Genomic DNA, 23,053 nt, shown 5'->3' on the forward strand with positions numbered 1-23,053 from the left:
TGGAAGGTGGGGAAGGGCGAGCTTCGGAGCAGGTCGGACCGAGAGGCTGCGCGGGGCTCCGCGCAGGGAGCCGGACTTCTAGCAGGAGCGAGGGCGGCCGGGAGGCGGGCGCCCGGAGGGGGAGGATGAGCAGGGGAGTGGGAGGAAGCAGCGGGGAGAGCAGCGGGCAGAGCCGGAGAAGCGGAAGAAAAAGAGGAGGAGGACGAGAGGGAGGAGAGCGAGCGGAGGGCGGGGAGGAGAGGGAGGGAAAGGAGGAAAAGAAAAAGGCGGCGGAGAGCGGCCCGCCCCTCCCAGCGTCCTCCTCCGCTCCCCAAATCGGGCGGGCCCGGCCCAGGCCGCCGCCTCCCCTCCCGGGGCTGCGCGCAAAACGCGGAGGCGCAGACTCCCCGGGCGCGCGCGTTCGCCCGCGCCCCCGTGGCTCCCGCGCTCCGGGCATGCGCGGTGGGCGGCGCCGCTCCGGGCCGCCTCTGCCGCCGAGAGTAGGAAGCGCGAGCGCCGGGCGCTGGGCTGTCAGTGAGCGCGGGGCCAGCCAGCCAGCCAGCCCGCGAGCGGCTCCGGCTCCCGCGCCCGCTCCGGCCCGACTCTCCCCGGCCGCCGCCGCCGCCGCCGCCGCGACCGCGACCGCCGGCCCGCGCCCCCCGCCCCCCGCCCGGGGTCGCCCGTCGCCCCGCCGCCCCTCCCCCGCCCGCCCCCGCCCCCCCGGCGTCCCCGGCTGCTGCTGCTCCCCGGCGGAGGCAAGAGGTGGTTGGGGGGACCATGGCTGACGTTTTCCCGGCCAACGACTCCACGGCGTCTCAGGACGTGGCCAACCGCTTCGCCCGCAAAGGGGCGCTGAGGCAGAAGAACGTGCACGAGGTGAAGGACCACAAATTCATCGCCCGCTTCTTCAAGCAGCCCACCTTCTGCAGCCACTGCACCGACTTCATCTGGTAGGTGCGCGCGGGCCGGGGCGCACGGCGGCCGCCAGGACCCCCTCCTCCCCCCCCCCCCCGGGGCGCCCCGGGCTGGGGGCCCGTCCCTCTCCAGTCCGGGTCCCTGCATCCCGGGGATCCTCGCTCGGGCGCGCCCACTCTGGGCCTGACTCACTCGGGGAACTTGGGAGAGAGCCGGCCGAGTCCGAACTCTCGCCCGGAACGACGCGCGCGCGCGTCGGGGACACTCGCGGGCAGGACTCCCGGGGAAGTCGGCGCCGGGTCACACACCCCCTGCCGCAGGGGGGAGGCTGGCCCCGCGCCGCAGCGACACCGATCGCCTCCGCGGGTCCCCTCCGTCTCCCCGGCGCACCCGCCCTTCTGTACGGACAGGGGAACGCCGCTCGCTGGGTGTGAGCAAAGGGAAGAGCGAGAAAGAGAATCCAAAGGGCAGAGTTTCCCGGAGAAACGCCCGGAGTAACGGGGGGAGCGGCGGCGATTGCGCCGCGAGGTCCAAGTTAGAGACGAGCAGGGCTGGGCGCCTTAGTGGGGGAGGGAGGGGGATGGGGGGTGTTGTTTCCCAGCGGGCTTGGACTCCTCTGGGACCTTGGGTCCTTGCCTACTGTAGCTTGTATCTGCTGGGCACGGGAGACCGGACTCGTCTGGGTGAGCCCAGGGAGAGCGGAGAGGCAGCAAACTGTTGAAAGCTTGCCGTGGGGGAGGGGGAATTAAAACCGAGCAGGCAAATGGCAGAAGGGCAGAGGGAGTCATTTAAAATAGACCCTGTCGACACGAGATTAGACCTGCAGCCCGGTAGATGAGGACAGAGGCCCTAGTTAAGAAAACTACTGTAAGGCGTCGGAGTTCAGGTACAGAGTTTACAGTGAATGCCGGCATTGTGAGTCCAGGGGTTTGGGGCGGGGGGGGGGGGACGGATAAAGGGATGGTCTCCGGGGGTCTTTGAACCCTGCGAAACTAGGCAGAACTGTATATACCCTTTTCTGGTGAGAGCTAATGGCTCTTACTCTCAAAACATCGGTGACACCCCCCCCCCGCCTCGAAAAATACCCCCAAAGTTTAAAGCTGAACCTCAGGGAACCCCAGGTGCTCTAGTGTGAGCATTAAGGAGTTTTTCTTCCTCAGGTTGGCAGATACCCGGGCTTTTTCTATCTCCTCTTCCTGAATGTAGGTGGGAAACTCCAAGTCAGAGCTATGGCGACTGCGGGGACAGTGCCACTAACCCTCCCGGTGGCATGTATCTTGTTGGGGCCCTAGGCAGAACTTATGGATAGCTGTGTGAATCCATCACCCCCCCGCCCCCCACCAACCCTGGAGGAAACAACTCCAAGGGTAAAGTCCAGAAATGTGATGCTAATAAGATGCTTAACTTTTCCTTTATGGATGGCATCTGAGTTCACCACACCTGGGGAAATCATGAGCCCCGCAGATGTGCTCATAAGGAGCTTAATTTTTTCCTTTATGGGTGACATTCTCTGAATCCATCACATCTGGAGGAAATCGCTTCTAAGGGTCCCACAAAGGTGCTATGATGCTTAACTTTTCCTTTATGGATGGCTATTCGGTACCTGGGGAAAGTGTCTGTAAGGGAGAGTCCCCCACAGACAATACTAAACGAGGTGCATTTTCCTTTCCTTTTTAGAAATCTCAGAAGTGTTTTCACAAAAAGCACAGACACCTCTGCGAATGATTTTCCCTGTAGTCAGCATATGAAGCAGTTGTGCTCAAAGTAACTGTAGATAAGGCTAGCTAAAAATTCTTGGAGCATCAGGGCAAGAGATTACTGCATCTAGTTAAGGGGACATCTTCAGCCTCCCATGCCAATTGGGAGATCTCATAAAAAGGGAACACTGAGACTCTGGACTACTTTGGGGGGAAAGTAGATGAATTAGGAAAGGTACCTGCAACATACATAACCAGGCTAGCCAAGGTCTTTCCACTATCAGTTGCTCTAAAGGATTGAGCCCCTGGTGACCTGCTATGGCACTTCAGGTCAGGTGTAATGTGAAGTGGAAAATAAAGGTCTCCCTGTCAGCTTCCTCCCTGAGTAATTCCTGTAATGCTTCTCCACCTAACCAGAAACTACTTGAAAGTTCCGAGAAAATACCAGGATCGTCTAGCAGTGGTTTTAACTTCAGTTGTCTTTCATTGTGCCTGTAGGTCCTTAATTTACAAGTTTGTTCTAAATATCAAAATACTGATACTTTAAAACTATAAGTGTTTGGGCTTACGTGTGTTTGGGGGAATGACTAAGTTATAAAGATATATGAAGTGCTTTGTCAACTTAAAATGCTATGTAAAGCAAGAGATCATGTCTAAGAATTGTAATGTGTTCATCATAGTCGAAACAGTGTTTACAATTTTATGTCCCTGCTAGGGCTCTCTGCTCAGAGAATAAATCTTCTAAAGTAATTTACCAGAACAAAATAGCTTCTGTATTTGCTTTGAATGTTACTGATGCTCTAAAAAAATTAGATCGTTAACTTCAGATACAACCAATAAAAATAATACTTTGTGAAATATGGCTCCTTTTAAACCAAAATTTAATGTGAGGTAGTACCGATTGGCGGTTTCTAGACACCTATTTGAAGTACCTTCATAACAAATGAAGCCACTTTTTAGTTGCGTTTAGGGAGAAAAAGGATTTTCATTTTGTCTTTAGGGACAAAATTGAAGCACTTCCTTCAACCGTAAAGTCTTTATTTGTTGAATGTTATACCAACTCTGAATATCATAGTCATGTTCTCGTCTGGAAACTTAAGTATCATTAACAAAGTGTGAACTGGAAAGAACCTTGATACATTGAAATAATTTAATGAGGCTTTGAAGGCTATACAGAGTCCCCCCCCCCAAAGTTGAATTTATTCAGTACTCTATCTAGGCATGTTTTTGCTATCGAATCATTGCTTTTCATGTACAAACCCTTATTCTATTGAATACTTTTACTCATAATTGGCTTAAAATATGGTATACAACACAAAATATGTTAAGATACTTTGTTGTTTCTGTTTTTCAGGGGGTTTGGGAAACAAGGCTTCCAGTGCCAAGGTAAGCTGCCACGTTGGATTTTATTTTCAAGTACAACACGAAATAAGCATTCCAAACAGGAACAGTATTTCTAGTCGTCTTTGTGATCCAAAAAAAAAAAAAAAAAAAAGCTTAGATATTTTCAAAATGAGGTCTGTAAATTTGGGCCGTTAAAAAAAAAATCGTATCGCCTAGTAATCTGCATATGGAGCTGCCTTTTTCTCATTGAAAAAAAACCTTCCTGTAACTTTATTTTTTGCCAAGAACATTCTTGTCAGAAACTGCTGTCTTTGTGTGGGTGTTGAGGAAAAGAAATGGAATCACTTTGTATTCATGTGGCTTTTCTTGTTCTTGCTCGTTTTTTTGTTCTTTATCTCTTACCTCTGTATCGGGTTGGACTCATCGTTACTAATCTTAGGCCGCACATCACTGTAGTGATTTTGTGTTTTTAATTACTGATTATTGTTCAGAACAAAGTTAACACATTTTAAAGTTACCTAGATTATAATGTATTGCTGTGCTAGGAGGCATGTTTTTTCCTTTAGGGTGAATGTGACCTTTAATGAGTATACATACTACTGATTGCATCTGAAAAGAAATCCATTTATTTCCACCTTAGAGCTGTAGTCCTTTTTTATACACGTCAAGTATCTCATTTCTTATACTCTCCCTCTATTTGTTTAAACTTAATACTTTGTACCTTGCGAAGGCATCCCAGGGTCTTAGTGCACCTTTTAGCTCTCCTCACTATATTATGTTTGTTTAGTTCTGGTTACATTTCCCATCTGGGCGTCGGTTTATTAGGGCAAGTGGAAAGTGTATTTTTCAACGTGGAAAATATTATCCTAATGCTGTTTAATGGTAAGCGCATTAGGGAGACACTGTGTACTTATAACTCAAAAATTGGGCAAGTTGGTTTAACTTCTAAAGTTCTTCAAATTCATGAACTTGTTTCTTAGAATTTCTAAATCTGTTTTCAATGCATGTATTTTATGGTGTAATATTCTACCTTCACCAGGTGCTTCAAACCCCTATTGAATAAAAATCAGTAACGTTGGGAGATCAAGAGCTATTCCTTTAAAGAATAAAGAGAACAGCGCGTTGCATCCCTCTTTATAAGAGATGAAAGGAAGGTGGAGCTCTTCACATTTCTTAGTTGTGGACTTGAACTTACATTAGGCAATGTTTGGCTCGTGGCTTGAAATGTGATTTTTTTAAAAAGAAGTTTAAACGTGGAAAGTGTGGTTCTGGGCAACTGTGATTTGCGTCTATCGTTTGTTGTAATATTTGGGTGGAGACCTATGGGAACATAAGAATTCTTGTTGGAGAGAAAGGGGGCATGTTAAACTTTACCATTTCTTACGTACTGAGACTTCAGGATAAGGTTGGTCTCTTTTCGACCTGCTTGTTGGAGGCCGTTTTGTTAGTGAAATCAGAGTGGCTATATCAGGGGCACAAGGGGGGCCTACATGATCCCCCCCCAAGACTGTATGGACGTTTTTGAGTGGCTCAGCAGATTAATAGTCTTATGTTGGCATAACTCCCATAAAGTAAAAAGTGAAATTCTATCCCCTTCTCTCTTCCTCAGGGTAAGTTCTTTTTAAGTTATCCATTCACTCATAGCTTTAAGAGATCAAAATTTTAAATCCCGCCATTTGGCCCCCCCCCCCATATATCCTTCCCTGAATTGCCTTTAATTCTTGAAATTTAGTTTTTATAAACTAAACAAAATACAGCAGTGGCGATGTACTTTATGCACTGTTGTTTGAAGAAGTAAACCAGAGGTCTCCTTACATGAGTTTCTGTATTGCACCTACAAGTCTTAAATCATAAACTACTTCATATACAACCTATTTGTGTCCTGCTATCTGCTTGCCACATAACACATGTTTAGCATGTGACCTCTGTATCTGACTTCGAGTAAGCACATGCTGATTATCTTATAACTTCTGGATGTTAGCTCAGGACAGTGCTTTCTAATTGCACAAGTATACAGTTACCTAACACTTCCATTTTAGCATTCTCCAAAGTACTAACATCTGGCCATTTTGAAGTTGGCTTCATGCCCAGCATGGAGCCCAACGTGGGGCTTGAGATCAAGACCTGGCTGAGACCAAGAGTTGGGCCCTTGACCTACTGAGCCACGTAGGCGCCCCTAACATCTGACCATTTTAGACTACATTTAAGTTAGAATATACTTGTTTTCTCTTAATGTTCTCCATCTTAAAATCTTTCCTGCTCTCTTTGATAGTCCCATTCTTCCAGGGAGTATCTCCTTCTCATCCTGTGCTTTTGGCAACATACCCTCTGGAGATGGTAGCTGGGGGTGACTCTCTTACTCCTTATCTGTTTTCTCACCCGATGGAGGCAGCAACTTCTAGCTCCCCGTGTGTAGTATGTCCCTTTGGTCAGGCGCGGTATCTGCAGCTAAGTATACTTTAGAGAGGCGCGTATGTTCCAAATGAGTCACCACCTCATGGGAGCTGGCTTTTAAAATAGTCGTTATTTCACGGAGTCTTCCAGTTCTTAACATTGACTCAAGATGTGAGGTGTCATCCTTCAAAACTGGGTTTCTGATCTGTGCTATGTAGACAGCCTTTTATAAGCACATAAAGATTTTCCCCCCTGCTTCTTCTCTTCCCCGAGATGCAGTCTGAGTGGAAACAGGGAAACTTTTCTGAAGATCTCTTGGATTGTACTTCATGGACACTGTGTCCTTTAGACTGCAGGCTGGGTGGGCAGCCCTGAAAAAGTGAGTATTACCTGGGCAGGTCACCCAGGAGGGTCCCACTGTGAACATTTGCTGCCCCAAATACTGAAATCAGGGGCCATAAACACTGGGGAGAGCAAAGAGGAGTGTAGAGCAGATCCAGAGGCCATGAAATAATTCTCTTAAGATTCTTAGAGCTTGTCCCTTTGTAGATCTGAAATACCCCCAGGACAGAATTTGCCTTTTGATTTTTGTTTGGCTTTGCATTCTCTTGGTTTGCTTGATCTACTCAGAGCTAATTTCCTCTTGTAAGTCTAGCCGAGAGCAGGGCCCCGCCCACAGCCTATTTCCCCCTCCTCCCACCAGGAAAGATTTGTCTGATCTGGTCATTGATGAAGTTGAGATTCCAGCCTGGAAGGTCTGTCTCCTGTCTGTAGTCTTGTGTGGCTGGGGCTTCCAAAAACTCTTGTCCTGGGAAGCACAGCCACCTGCCACGCTGCTCGAGTCTTGTCTTCCTCTGAGGCAGTGGAGCCAAAATGGTCTTATCTATTACTTTCATCACTGGAAAAGGGAAAGAGCCAACTTGATCCCCCCCTCAACAGGACTGGCACACTTCTCAAATTTCAGTGATAGAAACGGCCTCCAAATGTGCCCTGCTTACTTGATGTGCCAAGTAACTTACCTAGCCTGATAGATCGGATTCATCTTAGCATGTTTTTCCTGCCTTTTTCCCTATTCTTTAATGTCACAAATCAAAATGAACAACCAAGCTAGGATCTTTAGGATACCCTAGAGACCACATCAGAATCCATCCCCACCTATGACCATGATCAGGGGAGGACTGTGGCTCAGAATGATCAACACTGGATATTTGGCGGGGAGGGGGTCTGCAGGGAATCAAATGCATACTTGTGACTTAAGGATGCTGCTCTGAATCCGTTCTGAACCCGGAGCCTTTTCTCTAAGCACACCCCAAATATTGTATTTAACCTGTGACTCCAACCGAAGCTGTTTTCCAGCAGTTAGGGGTTAAACGGTTTCCCTCAGCCTTTGACAGTCCATTATGAAGGCATGTTTCAGGGTAGATCTTTCTATCAGCTCACCTGAATGGGATGGTGTTTCTTATCCCTTCTATAAGAATGAAGGTTGATTGGGGTGCCTGGGTGGCTCAGCAGGTTAAAGTCTCTGCCTTCAGCTCAGGTCATGGTCTCAGGGTCCTAGGATCGAAGGAGCCCTGCATCAGGCTCTCTGCTCGGCAGGGAGCCTGCTTCCTCCTCTGTCTCTGCCTGCCTCTCTGCCTACTTGTGATCTCTGTCTGTCAAATAAATAAATAAAATCCTTTTAAAAAATGGAAGTTGATGTTTGAGAGGGGGAAAAGAAGTTCCTCTCCCCTCCCCCTCATGGCTGTGTAAGCAAAGGAATTCCAGAAAACCAGGCTGATTTAAGGGAGGGTGACCTTTAACAGAGGGGATGGAGTTTGGCAGCTTTTCACAAAAGGTTGTCTAGTTATCACAGCTTACGGGATGCTTATAGGATGCTGGGAGCCAAGCAGAGTGGACACCAAGTGCCAGGATATAGAAGGGGGGCTGAAGTCTGGGTAAATAGAATGCCTTTAACAGACTTGTCCTTACGTCCTGGATCAGCCCTCCTAAACTAGCAACAATCCGCTGATTTTTACAGTTGACACCAGGGGTTTCCATCTTCAGACCTGGGGTTAGCATCTCAACACCCCATTTCTCGCTGGTTACTCCTCAGACTGGAAGCTGTGCGAACGATAAGTGAGCTCCCGGGGTCATCAGTGCAATTCCGGGAACACCAATCCACGGAAAGGTGTAATTTGAAATTCTGGCGCTTTTGCGCTGAGGTCCGATCAAAGTATTATTTCCACTCCAAAGATGAAATTGTTCAGGAATACCTAAAACAGAAGCGTGGTAGAGATGGGCATTTGGAACTGCTTTTGCTTCCAACACTTTCTTCCTTCGCAAAAATGCACAAATACTGGTAAAAGCGGGGACCTATGGCCAGAACTGCCCGGGATTCACGTTTGGTGCTCCATCCTTGTTCGGAAACAATTTCTCATTAATGGCTTTCCGAATTGCTACTTTCTCTTAGTGCATTAAGTGCAAGCATTCTGTTTTACTCACACACCCCCTGCCAGAACCAGATGCTGTAGCCTGTGGAGGGTTGGTTCCTCTTTCTAAGCAGTAGGAATCCTAATACTTTTGCAGGTAAATCTAACACGGGAGGTTCTGCTTTAATTTTATGATGAAACGATTTTACTACGCTCTGAGTATCTCACTCTCCTAAATAATGTTATTTAGACCCAAGTTTTTAGGTCCATGAACCCTTAGCTTGCTCCCTTATTTTCCATCAAAGGATTGTTTTCAAAATAGCATTCATTGCAGAGTTTCCCCATCAGAGTGAAGTCCAGCTCCTGACCAGGACATTTCAAGTCTGTTTTGCTTTTTCAGACTCATCTAAGGATGCTTTCCTGCTTTCCACCCACCAGTCGTTGCAAATAAATTGCAGTTTCCCGGAAAGTGTCCTGTTCAAATTTTATATATATATATATTCCCCCCCCCCCCCGCTACCACCTGTTTCACCTTTAAGTTTTAGCCTAAAGGTTAGTTCTGACCTTTTCCATCCTCCTCGCTATTCTGGATGCTCTGCTTCTCCCAGGACCCTTTACCCCGTATTGTCTGTCGTCTCTGCCAGCCTTGAGAACAAGGAGTGAGACTTATTTCCATCTTCCGGGTTTAACGCAGTGCCTGGCGCTTGGTAGAGAGTGTATAAATATTTGTTGGGTGTGTGATCATATAAAAAGAGAGATATGATATGAAAGTCCATAGCCAGAAGGATCACTTCTACCTGCATACCATTTTTTAAAATCTAGTTTATAGTTCACAGTTCTGTCAACTAGGATAGATCTTTAGTGACTTAAGGTAAAGTATTTTCTGAGGCCAAGCATCTCTATTCAAAATAAAGAACAGAAAATGCTAATTTGTATCTTTAAGTTCTGGGCAATGCTAAACCTAAGAGGGATAAAGCACTCAGTGTGCCTCCTGTCTTTAGGGATGTATCCAGGCATCCATAATGAATCTTATTGCTACAAATATAGCAAGAGCCTATTATGGACCATAGCCTGAGCAGGGAAAGGTCTTGGGTACAGGGTGAAAAATGAAAACCAGCTCCACCACACGTCCTTGGTACAGTCCTTTAAATGTTCTGTTTTGCTTCGAGATGGCTAACCGCTGAAAGCAGATGACCGTGCTCCAGAGGGAGTAGTAGCTCAGCTTTATTGATCCTGGTATTTTTAAACTTCATGTACCCAAAAGGTTTCTGTGTCTTGATGTGAGAAGGGCCGCATGAGCGTGGCAATAGAAACACCCAAGCAGAACTGTTAGAACCGATTTAGTCACTTTAAAGATCTCCCTCTATGGGGGAGCCTGGGTGGCTCAGTGGGTTAAAGCCTCTGCCTTTGGCTCAGGTCATGATCCCAGGGTCCTGGGATTGAGCCCCACATCGAGCCCCACATCGGGCTCTCCGCTCAGTGGGGGACCTGTTTCCTCCTCTCTCTCTCTGCCTGCCTCTCTGCCTACTCATGATCTCTGTCAAATAAATAAATAAATTCTTTAAAAAAAAATCTCCCTCTACGGAGAGGGACGATGAACGGTAAATGCTGCAAGATGCCAGACATGTAGGAGCGCTGACTTTTTGCACACGTTCATCCTGGGAGCATCCCACGAAGCCCAGGCTCCTCTCCCCTTCTCCGAAGTGCATGTGCTGAACTACCAGGCCAGCAGGGTGGAGCAGGGCTCCCCATTCAAACGGTTAGGCAGAAAACATTTTTCAGAGCCAAATGGAAACTTTAGCGGTACTTACAAAGCCTGGATTTGTATTAGAGGAAAGAATGATGCCACGAAGGGAAACATGGAAACATTTCTTGGTGACAGAATTAAGGCTTCGCTGTCCTCCTGTCAGAATTTCCATGACAAACTCTTTATTTCAGGTCTTGTTTTCTACTAAACTGTGAAACCTTAGGTTAGACTTTTCAGGCTAGGGAGGGGGGGTACACTTCAGGATTGGTATGGCATTCAGTCAAATCTAGATGACATTACTGTGGCTACATTAAAGCCCTCTATTAAATTATACAAAGGGGAAAATGGCTTCTGGAAATAGATTTCTATCAAAAATGTAATGGAGGGGAATGATTTGATTAATTGTCAGCACAAGATCAGAATTAAGAGCAGGTTCACAAAGTAAGACTAGCAGGAGGGGAGTTAATCTCAAATGCCTTCACTTGGCTGTGGTTCCCCAACCCCCAACCTCTATACCTCTTTAGTTTTCGCATTTTGGGAAATAGAGGGTCCATCTGTATTATCTAAGCTAACTCCAAAAGGTAGTTATAACACAAGGGTGGAAATATAGGGACATGAAATTGTTTATAAATTTTAGATATGACTTGGGCAAACTTATGAGACAAATGGGGTAAGAGAAGAGTATTTAACAGCTAAGCTGAGCGAAATTATTTCTTGGGGACGATTTGACTCCTATGGTTTCACCAACAGAATAATCAATGCTTTGACTTTTATGGTATATACAGAAGTTCACGCACAGTAGCCCATGTTGTGGACTTTCCTGCATTTGAAATGGTCACCCATGGAGTGCTTGCTCTTAGACACCGTTCTGAGCACTTTTCATTAATGCCTTTGATCATCACAATTTTGGAAAGGTGAGCAGTGTTACCTCCATTTTACAGACCAGAAAATAAACACTGAGGCATAGAAGTGTAGAACTTGTCCAAGATCACAAAACATTGGAGCGGGGCTTCAAACCCAGGTGGTATGGGTCCAGACTCTATGCTGTGAACCCAAGTGTTTTGCTTCATAGTTCCTACTGTTTGTTAGGTTTGTGCCACTAACTTGACTATGGAGTTGTGGAAGGATAAAGCATTGTTCAACTCTAACACTGTGCCTACTGCTCATAGTGGGAGATAATGCCGGATGTGTGGACCTCTGTATATCATGCCAGACACTGCTGGGCATGGGTCAGAGCCCCTGGCATCAGAGCAGAGGGAAACACTGGATGAAAAAAAAAACCTTGAAATAGAAGTCCAAATGAAATAGGGGTTGTTGAAGCATGTGGGGGCGGGAGAGGTTTTCTGGGCTCATTAGGAAGTAGCTTTCTATTTGAGCTTGGAGGATACAGAGAATTTCCTTTGAAGGGATGAGGAAGGGTTTTTTTTTTTTTAAGATTTTATTTATTTATTTGATAGAGACCACAAGTAGTTAGAGAGGCAGGCAGAGAGAGAGGAGGAAGCAGGCTCCCTGCTGAGCAGAGAGCCTGACTCGGGGCTCCATCCCAGGACCCTGAGACCATGACCTGAGCTGAAAGCAGAGGCTTTAACCCACTGAGCCACCCAGGTGCCCCTGGGGAAGGTTTTCTAATGGGAAGGAAATAACTAGGGAAAGAGGAGAGGAGGGAATGAAAGGGACTCATGTGCAGGGAGGAGCGTAGGCCAGGATGGGCCGTGGGGGTGGGGGGCGTAGGGGGGCATACTATTTGGGATGTTGCCAGTGCCGACCTCTAGCAGAAAAACAGATTCCTCAAATTTGAGTAGAACTACATGCTTTCCCCCACCGACTGCTTCTGGGCCAGCATAGGATTTCGTCTCTTTTTACGTGGTTCTTAGTTTGCAGACGAAGAGGGCAGTACAGGAGAGTAAAGCATTGTATCCCCCATGTGAAAAATTGTATTGGACCTTAGAAAGTAACTTTAGAAGGTGCGCGGCTTTGACACCATTCCAAGGGTCTCTCTCTTACGAAGCTGGTTCCACTGATGACCGCATCCTGTTGGAGGTCAAGTGTGACAGCATGGGAATTAATATGACCATATGTGAGACACGGAGACTAGATTTGTTCATACACATTAACAAGGGGAATTAGAACTAGCATATTTAAAATCGGTTTTAAAAACTGTGTATTGTCAGAAGTTCCGGCTCATCGCCGGTGGTTATTCCTTCTCTCCTTCTCTCCGTGGTGCTAAACTCAGGAGATTGTTGTAAACCTGATCAGAAACCTTTGTGAAGGAAGGTAGAAGGGTGCTGCAGAGCACTATGGTTTGGAACAGAAGATGGATTTTCGTGTGGGTTCAGACCTGCTAAAGGAAAACTCATGTACTACTGCTCCTGTGCTGATCTGTGCTTACAAGACGCTCCCGCCCGGCGGGGAGTTGGCATTGCCCTTCCCGCTCTGTAGGAGCAGACGTGGGGGCCGAGGGAATTCAGGCTGCTGGTCCATGCTCTGGTGCCTTGGAGACCAGGCGGATTTAGTAAACATCTGTATTTCATGGGCAGTAATTGTTTACTGTCTGAAGCCGTACTGATAAGTAGCCAATCCCTGTTCTCTCTCTCTTTCGTTCTTCCTTTGCCTAAATTAGCTAACAAAGTATGATTTGTGATGCCGTTTGTTGTAATTGGAGTAAAACTCTCATTGATTCAAGAAAGCTAGGCATGTGCTTGTAAAGGCTTTTGTTAGCTTCCGTTTGGATTGGTCTTGAAATTAAGAGGCAGTAAATGAGCTTAATGTACTTCCCTTTCGAATGAGTGCATGCGACTATAATTCTTCAAACATGACAATGGGAGATTACACAAAAAATCTTAGATACTGCAACTTGGTCCTTAACTACTTACAGTGTAGCGAATAGTTCAAATCCTAGTTTCATCTTATTCCAAAGTGTTTTCTTGGGTGCACTTTGTAATCATAAGCCATGCACGGGTGTTGAACATCTGATAGGTGGATCACAAAACAATGATCATGTTATAAGTCATTTGCCTGATTTCGAAATCTTAATAAATCTAACTTTTTCACATGCTGAGTGTGATCATTAAGTTGACTTTTGTTTAGTTTCACATTACTTTTTTCAATCCGAATGACTCATTAAGATGGAAAACTTCATTCTTCTTAAAATTTCTCTCTACCATATGCGTGCCTTTAAAAAATCCAGGGAATTAAGCAGTTCAGAATCATGCAGGACTGATTTTGATTTCAGTCTAAATGCAGGTTTAGGGGTAAAAGTTGAGATGCATGGTCTTTATTTTCCCATTTTGCTTAATTGTACCATCAAGCACCGTAACACCTGGTGCTATCAAGGGGATTCTGTGCTCGTGCGAGGCAAATTAACTTGCAAAATTGTATTTTATGAAGATTAATTATCAGGCAGGAGCTGAAGTAGTTCGTCTGATTAAGACTTGCTGAAGTAGTCTAAAGTGAATCTAATACAACGTGGTAGAAGAATAATTAAGATGAACGGTGATGGGATAGATCAGGGGTAACTTGTTCTGTGAGGCTCTGGGTTTATTAAACTTTCTGTTCTACCTCTCATTATATTAATGCTTTCAATGACTTAAAGCACAAACTCAGGGAAAAATAAAATATTTGTGATAACTTGGATAAGATTGAGAACAGGGTGTTTTTGGCTGACTCTCGTTGGTCTAGAGCTAATGAAGGCTCAAGTTTTATCTCAAAGTTTTGTAATGCATTGTTACCTTTTTGGTCCTTGTTTGCATTTCCTGTGTATCCCTTTTATGTTAAATTCAATATTTTGTGTATTTTGTCCTAACAGCCTGCAACTATATGGAGACTTTCTTGGGATATTTAACTTAAATGGTAGAACATGTTCATGTGAGATGGGCAGAATTTTAATCTTAGAATTAAGAAAGCAGGGTGCCTCGGTGGCTCAGTGGGTTAAGTCTCTGCCTTCAGCTCAGGTCACGATCTCAGGGTCCTGGGATTGAGTCCCACATCGGGCTCTTTGCTCAGTAGGGAGCCTGCTTCTCCTGCTCTCTGCCTGTCTCTCTGCCTACTTGTGATCTCTCTCTCTGTCAAATAAATAAGTCTTAAAAAAAAAAAAAGAATTAAGAAAGCATTGGATTTGATATTGCTTAAGTTACATGTTAACTGATAAAAACATGCTTGTGTTTAAATGTAGGTTAATAATCTGAATTACTGTACATCAAAATCTGCCCCTTCATTGTCCTCCTTGGTGAGTTTTATAGTCACAGGATCAGGAAGAGCCACGTTCTTGGAGTTTTATTATGTAATCTCTACACCCAACATGGGATTTGAACTTACAACCCCAAGATCAAGATTTGCATGCTCTACGGACTGAGCCAGCCAGTTGCCCCATGTTTTTAGAATTCTAAAGCAAGAAAGGACTATGCAGACTATGTAGTTGAGGTCCTTGAATTTATAGCTGTGGAGTTGGCCAGCAGAATCTAAGTGACTTGATGTAACTGCACATTTGTGACCACCTAAATCTCTAGCCCCAACTTCCTGCTTCTCAGTAGCTCATAAACTTTTGTATTCTGTAGCCTTGACTCTTAAGTGCTCTTGTCAGTAAGCATAGGTGCTCATCCAATAATCTGTATTTAAACAAACAAAAAAAAACAAAAAAAACAGGAATCCACAAAGTAGGCACTAGATTCCTTTTATTTGAAAAATGACTGTGCCTTCTAGACATGAATATGCATCTTGCTATAAAGTCTAGGAGTTTTGTTAAGGATCATATGTTTATCTTTTATGGTGTAGATGGCCAGTCTGGGAATAAGACCTTGAATTTGTGTTGGATGGGAATCCGTGAGCAAGGGAGACGACGACTTGAAATTACATATTTTTCTTTGACTTTTGTCTTTCCAATTTTAATGCTTGATTCTTTGGGAACAGGCTACATTCCTATGTTCCTTAGTCTACTGTTAATCTTATGCTGAAATATTACACCAGAGCTGATTTTTGCATTTTATATATATACTACCTGAAATATATATGCACAAATCAGTTAGTATCTGGTTAATTGGCAAATGCACATCTTTTTAGGAGGCCCCGAAACAAGATGTGAAGAGTGACTAAATGTAACCATTGAGTTTACTTGGTTTTGCCTTCTGTAGTAAAAGTAACTCCACCCCTGGTGACTGGGTGACTCAGCTGGTTAAGGGTCTGCCTTAGGCTCATCATGATCCCAGAGTCCTGGGATTGAGCCCCATGTTGGGCTTCCTGCTTCGTGGGGAGCCTGCTTCTCCCTCTGCCTGCCGCTCCCCTTGTATACACACACACTCTCCTCCTGTAATAAAATCTTTAAAAAATGTTAATTACGGAAAAAAAAAAAAACATTCCACCCTTAGAATTTATTTCAGGGTAGGAGAACAGCCAAATACAGAAGTCATACCTTCATTTCATAGTTCCAGTGGTGTTGATTTGAGGTTTTGACCTTGCAAATACAGAGACGGTAATAGAAACACAAAATATACAAAATGACAGATCTGATGATAGGTTTGTTTATGCAAACCTTTCTCAAAATTTATTTTCTATCTAAATCCACATGCCATAAGTCTTGTAATCTTTCCTTGGAAAATTTTTCTTCATGTCCTAGATTTCTAAGTTCCTTTAAAAATGAGCCCAGAATGATGGCTCCCTCCCCGCTCCCCTTGGTGAATTTCCCTGCAATATTCTTGGACATCTTTCTTGCTGAGTCTTTGAGCCATGTTCAAAATTAAGAATTTCTAAGTGGAAAAAATACCACTGCTGACTTGATGTGTATGAATAATTTTGAAAAATTTTGGTAGGACTTAAGCGTTGAGGGTAGGAAGCTTCTGTGTCCCCTTCGTGACTGCTCCCTTGTTCCTGCTTTAAGGAGGTTACTGCCTGCTCTGGATTATAGCCTGCCTTTTCAAATATTGCTCAGTTTTCTGGGGAAAAAACTTTGAATCTAGGGTGGGGCAGTGACTGGGGACTTGTTCCTGAGACACCAACCACATCTTCTCTGTGAGTGATTAAAATGCCCCTGGCTCTAACTGGGGTTCTTTCTCATCAAGCTCCTTCTTAAACCTTTGGAAGAAATTGGTGTTTTTTTGTTTGTTTGTTTGTTTGATTTTCTTTTCTTTTCTCCCTTCAAACGGTTATTCTGAATTTCTTTTAGACCTAGGAAAGGGGAAAAATGATACAGGGGGTTTCCATAGATCTCACTGGCTTGTCTCAGTGTTAACATTTTGCAGACTATTTCCCTTGTGCTGTATCTGGGAGTACCTGGGTCTTTGGACCTGTGGAGCTTCCCATGGCCTAAATTTTCATTGATTCTGATGCTTGTTGTGTAGCATACCACGTTCCTCTGTTTTCAGCAAAATGGCAGCTGGGTACAGAGGTTTGGTTGGACTCAGTTTCAGTCTGGGTCATGGTTTAAGATGCCATTATAACCATGGGCATGTTGGTCACACGTATATTAATGTGGAAGGAACACCAATGTATTTTCCTATCAAAGTATCCCAAATGGAGGACTGTTCATGTAGTCTAATTGGCTTGTTACATTTTGCGGTATACAGCACACAACATGGAGACACCTGCATGCTACATGTGGGAAACTAGGTGGTCAGGTCTTTCCAAATGTATGGTGTTCATTATACCTCTGTGCAGATTTTGGTGCTTACCAAGTGCCGTGGGTGAGAGGCATGTGTGTGTGTGGGTGTCTCTTGGTGGTGGTGGAAAGAATTGCTAATTGTTAAATAGCTATTTACCTTTCTGAACCTCACCCATGGTCCTTGTTCTACTAGTTCTTGGTCTTGATTTCCAACACAAGATCAATATTGGCACTTCCGAATTATTTTTGTGCACTGGACCATTGAGGGGCAAAGAGAATAAGCACATGAGAGGGGTGTGTTCCTATCCGAAGAAGCAGCTGGTCATCTGCTGCAGGACTTGCTGCATACAGAAGCGTGCACTAGCTGCTGATATGGAAGAGGAGGGTTTTCATAAGAATTAGAGGGTCTGTTCACTCAGGAATTTAAAATTTAACTAGGAGAGGGGCACCTGGGTGATTCAGTCTGTTAAGCATCTGACTTCAGCTCAGGTCATGATTTCAGAGTCCTGGGATCGAGCCCCGTGTGGGACTCCCTGCTCAGCGAGGAGTCTGGTTGTTCCTCTGCCTCTGCTTCTCCCCCCATCATGTGCTTGCTCTGTCTCAAATAAAATCTTTAAAAAGAAATTAAATAAAAATAAAATTTAACTAGGTAAGTGTGACTTAGAGATCTGAAGGATACTTCTATAAAAAACACATAAGTACAAAAAAATCACATAGGAAGTGCTAGGCTAGAAACTAGGTAATCTGGGTTTGAATCTAGTTTCGGCCCCTGTCTCTTCATAGTGAGGGAGTTGGCCTCTCTAAGGGGGGGTAGCGAATATGAGACCTTCTTGCCAGGGGTTGTGGCAGAGAACAGTAATCACGGTTCTCTTTCAATTTCAGAATCCTCAACTCTGTATCCCAAGTAGCCTTGAATATCAGTTGATTGAAATTGACGTGGAAGACCAGCAAACTTACTTGTCATCCCTAGGCTGGCTGTTCTCCTGGTGCCCTCCCAAGTATTGATCTCTTGAGGATGAGGAAGATAGGAGGGCTTGATCATCTCGCTGCTCATTGTTTGTATTTCTGCCTTTCACTTCTTCCATATAAAGACCGCATCTGCGAAAAATAATCCTATAGTACTGAACTTAAAAAATATCATTGAAATATTGAAAGTTTCATGCAAAACAAATCCTTGGTTGCTGGGAATTAGTCTTAAGCAGGAATGGAGTTGTTGGTTTAGGATGGAAGGAAATAAAAGAGCCCGGTTCATTCTTTGATGCTGTTTTGATTAGCATGTAAAATGTTAGGGTTTTCTGACTTCTGACAGGGATAAGCCAACGATTTTTACTGTCCAATGTATGTGAACTTCTTAAGAGTTGAAATCTGGCATTCGTATTGTTTTGATTTTTTGTGGCCTTTGCAGAGTTCTTTGGCCCAAGTAATCACTCTGGCGTCCCCCTTCCTCCTAATCTGTAGAGGCAGTATTAGGAGCACACCTTTGTTTTTGACTTTGTGGGACGCATCATGAAGGCTGAAGTAATGGGATCCTAACCTGAGCAGAGGTTGGCGGTAGTGGGCATACAAAACTCTGTTGAGAAATGCATCAGAGAAGAAATCAAGCTGGAAGCAGTAAATCAGGAAGCAATGTTCCTGAAATTGAACAGAGTTAAGGGAGAGGAGAAAAGCCCTATGGGGCGGATAGTTGTGATTTTTTTTTTTTTTGGAAAGCTTGCTTACAATCCTTTGAGCTAGACAGAACCCTAGGATTACTTTGAGTTTATAAGACTGCATGCTTTTGCAGGCACAGATCCTATTTGTGCAAATTTGACCTTTAAAATAATCTCCATTACTGTCTCCTTAAACCTCTCCTCCTTGCCTCCTTTTAAAAAAAACTGGCCTTAAGTGTTCAGTTTTATGGTTGATATTGAGGCCTGAAGACTTCCATCTGTGGTTGGCTACCATAAATCTAATATATTCTCGTGCATGTTCTCTACCAGGCATTGTGCTAACTGCTGAGAGTAACAGTAGCTAAAATCTATTGCATATGGCCTTTGCGTATAGCTGGGTGTTAAGCACTCACACAGCTATCTTATTTAATCTTTGTAAAGAAATGAAGATCGGTTATTTTATGGATGAGGGGTAGAGGTTGTGTTGCCTACATTCTACAACTAAGCGACTAGGTTAGGTTAGTATTTGAATATAGACTGTGATTAAGGATTCCTTTTTTTTTTTAATCAAAAATGGATTTTTGTGATCTTTTGTCCAAAAAAAGTGGCTTTGGAAAGGTAAATTCTTCATGGATTTACATTATTTTTAAAACATTACCCTTTTTTTTTTTTTTTAGCAACTTGGATCCAGATGTTGTCTCCCCTTGCCGCCCCCCCACACCCATCACTCACATTAAAATGTAGAAAATCTATTTGTAAGACTATGCTCTTTAATTTCCTGTCCTATATTCTGGTGGGAGAGGAGGATATAAAACAAGAGCAGTCAAGCCTGGCAAACATTAAATTGAGGTTTCAAAGATACATGGAATGAGTTTATATTTGATATAAAAGATTAATTCAATCCTACCATTTTACTTTCTAGGAGTGTCCTCTTTTCTGTCCTTATCCGAGGTAGGGAAACTTTGTAATTAGGTTTGCTGTATGCCTGCTCTGCCCATCTTTTTGAACTGCTGAGCTCAATTATGTTGAACTTACCCAGAGTTGGATGCAATCTGGTCATCACAAACTTGGCTTCTCTTAGAATTGGCGGTGTGTGCTTTTTTTTTTTTTTTTTTTTTTTTTTGTGTTCACCAGATGTCCTATTTCGGGTTTCTATTTGATAGGGCTCTAGTTTATCAGCATCTGTGAATTCTTGGTATTCTAAAATTTGATAAAGGAGAGATTTGCTGAAAGTGTTGTGATACTTTCATCTTACTTTTGATAATCAGCTTATTTAAAAACATTCCTGTATTTTTTATCATTTTCTACTTCCATAACTTCCAGACATTTGAAATGAGCTCTGTAAACATCTGTCCTTCACCCATAGGTTTTACTTCTTTCGATTCCTTTCTGCTGTATCCTCAGATCTTATTTTATGAAGTTAGCTTTATTGCTATAATACAGGTTTGCAGAAGAATTTCACAAAATGAGGTTAAAAAATTTTAGGCTATGATCTTGTTGTAATGGAGGTAGATATGTAGATATAGATATCTCCATTAAATTGCTTTGTCTACCAAGTACAGTGTCTAATGCTGGAGATACAAATAAGCCAAACTGAGACCATCTCTGCTGTAATCCCTCTAGTAATGGACCCGGCCACTAATCCAATAGTCACGTGGACAAATTAAATAGACAGCTTATGGAATTATAAAGGAAAGGCGTAAGGACTCTGCTAGTGGATAAAAAGGGGACCTAACTTGGGCTGGGGGGTCAGGAAAATCTCACCTAAGGAAACCACATTTGAATGAGCTCTTAAGGATGAAAAGGAGTTAAGTGAAGAAAAAGGGAAAGGCTTTCTGGGCAAAGCAACCAGCCTGTACAGACCTCCTGTAATGAAGGGAGCACTGTGCTCTGGGAACCCAAAGCAGCCCTCCGTTACTGGAGTTTTACAAGGATCAGTGTGCCTGGGGGAGAGGGCCAATCCAGTCAGCATAGAGGAACCCTCACCTCCATTGGCTCTGTAGATAAGAATGAGCAAGCCAGAGAGGGGAAGGGGGGCGGTCAGTGAGGCAGGAAGAAAACCCAGGGGCTCTGGTACAGGAAAGCCAAGGGAAACAGGATCTGTTGGTACAGGCAGGATGGAATTTACAGATGGGAGCTGTGTTGATGGGATATTGGGGGCGGAGCTTTATTGTCATGGGGCAAAGAGTAAAGGACGTGGAGACGACAACTGAGCAGTGATTCCCTGGATAGTTACTGAGGATTATTCAGTTTTAACACATCCTGTTTACCCAGAGTCGTTCTGTCTTTCCATGAATCGTCTTTGAGGGTATGGCTCCCTGGGAAGGTCCCCGTCTTTCAACCAACCAGGTTGAAAATGTTATCCTTTCGTTCTTGAGAAAGAACCCTCAGAAAATGGAATTCTTTAAACATTTTGATGCATTCAGCACTCAGCTGGTCTCGGACTCCTCCTCTCTGCTTCTCTCTTGGGTATTAATACAGAAGGAAACAGCTGGAATAAGCTTGTTCTCAGCTAATCAAGGGAGGTACATACCCCAGTCATTGCCCCTCTGCCTTTACTCAGCTAGGACGTACGTACATATCTGTAAAAGGACTTTTTTCCCCTTTTTTTAGTGGTGCATCTGTAATAGCCATCCTCTCGGCAGAGATAAAGCGGGTCAGTAGGCAAGCATTTGTCAGTGTTAGAGAGATTGTAAACTACGATATTCTATTAGAGACTTCATTTTTAAGTATTTGGTTAAGAGGGCCTCAGCATGATTTCAGGAAGAGGTTTTTGGAGAGTCATGTGCTCGAGAATGAACTAGATTACAGAATTCATAAGCTGGATTTTAAAAACGCAACCAAAAAAAGGATTTTGGACTCCGTCTGTGTGGATGAGGCTGGTGGTAGTAGGATTAATGGGTTCAGACTCTGGGAATCCTGGTAGGAATGAAGAAGGCACATGCTTTCACTCTGTCTACTCCTAGACTGTTTATTCTCTCTTCCTAAGAATTTTGTCTGTTAGTTCTCCATATTTTTAATCCTGGAGCAATTCCATAAATGAACAAGGGGACATGTCCAAGATGCTGCTGATGAAGACTGCCTGGAAGATAATTTACAGTGGTTGCTTCTGGAGAAACTGGTAGAAATGGGAGTATCAAATAATATAAGATCTTAGCTCCCTGGTTCTTGGACTCGTGTTATCAGGAAAGGAGGGGTCGTGTATGTGACGGTCTTCGTTGTATATTCTGAGAACCCGGTCTTGCTAGTTCAGGTGGAAAGACTATATTCCGAGCTTCCTGTCTTCCCAAAGTATAAATGGCGCTGCTTCGAATTGCCCCCCCCCCCAACCTTTGGAGACTCCTATGTGGTTGTACCATGTTCTGTATTTAATACTGTTACACTTGCATCGTACTAGTTGGGATTGGCCATTCCATGCCCTAGGGACACATTCGTCCCCCAGTCACAGTGGTGGCTTAACACACGAGGTTTGCTTCCTCCTTGCTGTACACGTCCACTCTGAGTCCATGAGGGGTCACTTGTCCACATGGTCTTGTATGATGTTGGCATCTAGAATCGGAGGCGGCCTCCTTCAAAAGCTAGGGAAGAGAGACCAGAGTATCCACCCACATGGGCTCTCAGCGTTTCATCTCACGAAGGGCACCCTGCTCATTTCTTATTGGCCAGAGCAATGTGACCCTCTGGTCAGGGTGGCGGAACTACTGGAAGTGACTGAGAAGAATGGGAATATTTGAGTGTTCTGTATTACCTTTATTTCTGTGAAGGTAACTGGTGACAACTGTACTGTTAGAATATAACCTTAGTTGTTCAATGCATCACTATAGCCTTAATAAAAATGGTCTTAAAGAAAATGTAAAGTACAGCGTTTGCCTTGTTAAACACTTACATTTTTGCCCCATTCACAACAGGATATATAAATGTACAACCTCTTGGAATAGACCACGGGAATTCTTGCAACACCCACAGCATCTAATTAATTTCCCAGCTGCTGATTCGGGTTTGGTGGTGGTGGTGGTGGGCATTGTGTAGGGGTTAGAGGGAGACTGGGTGGGGGGAGGGGAACACCAACATCAAGGACTGTCAACCTAGCTGGATTCATGCTTCAATTTTCTGAGGTCTAAAATCTGTTCTGGCATTTTTAAGGGATCTTTTTGTGATAGGAGAGTCTCGTTCTTCCCCTAAATCTTTGTTTAGGTGAAATGAAGACATCAGATTTTCCTTCAGCCCTACCTGACCAGCACCTCTGTCGCATGTGCTGTGCATGGAAATAGCTCTCCAAGAGAAATCAGCATGGAGGCTGGAAGTCTACATCAGTGAAGTCTGTATTACAA

The 23,053-nt window shown here is 44.3% G+C and overlaps 1 protein-coding gene across 1 annotated transcript in view; it reads left to right on the forward strand.

Moving 5' to 3' along the window:
- Positions 1-698: 698 nt before the first annotated feature.
- LOC111158087 (protein kinase C alpha) overlaps positions 699-23,053 on the forward strand; it is a 393,808-nt gene continuing 371,453 nt past the window's right edge. The window contains exons 1-2 of the mRNA XM_022519916.1: positions 699-929; positions 3,946-3,977. Of these exons, the coding sequence (XP_022375624.1) occupies positions 757-929; positions 3,946-3,977 (205 nt within the window). The 5' untranslated portion in view covers positions 699-756. The remainder of the gene's footprint in view (positions 930-3,945; positions 3,978-23,053) is intronic.

The sequence above is a fragment of the Enhydra lutris genome, unplaced genomic scaffold (assembly GCF_002288905.1).
Source record: "Enhydra lutris kenyoni isolate GAN:26980312 unplaced genomic scaffold, ASM228890v2 scaffoldscaffold57, whole genome shotgun sequence".
Classification (NCBI taxonomy): Eukaryota; Metazoa; Chordata; class Mammalia; order Carnivora; family Mustelidae; genus Enhydra; species Enhydra lutris.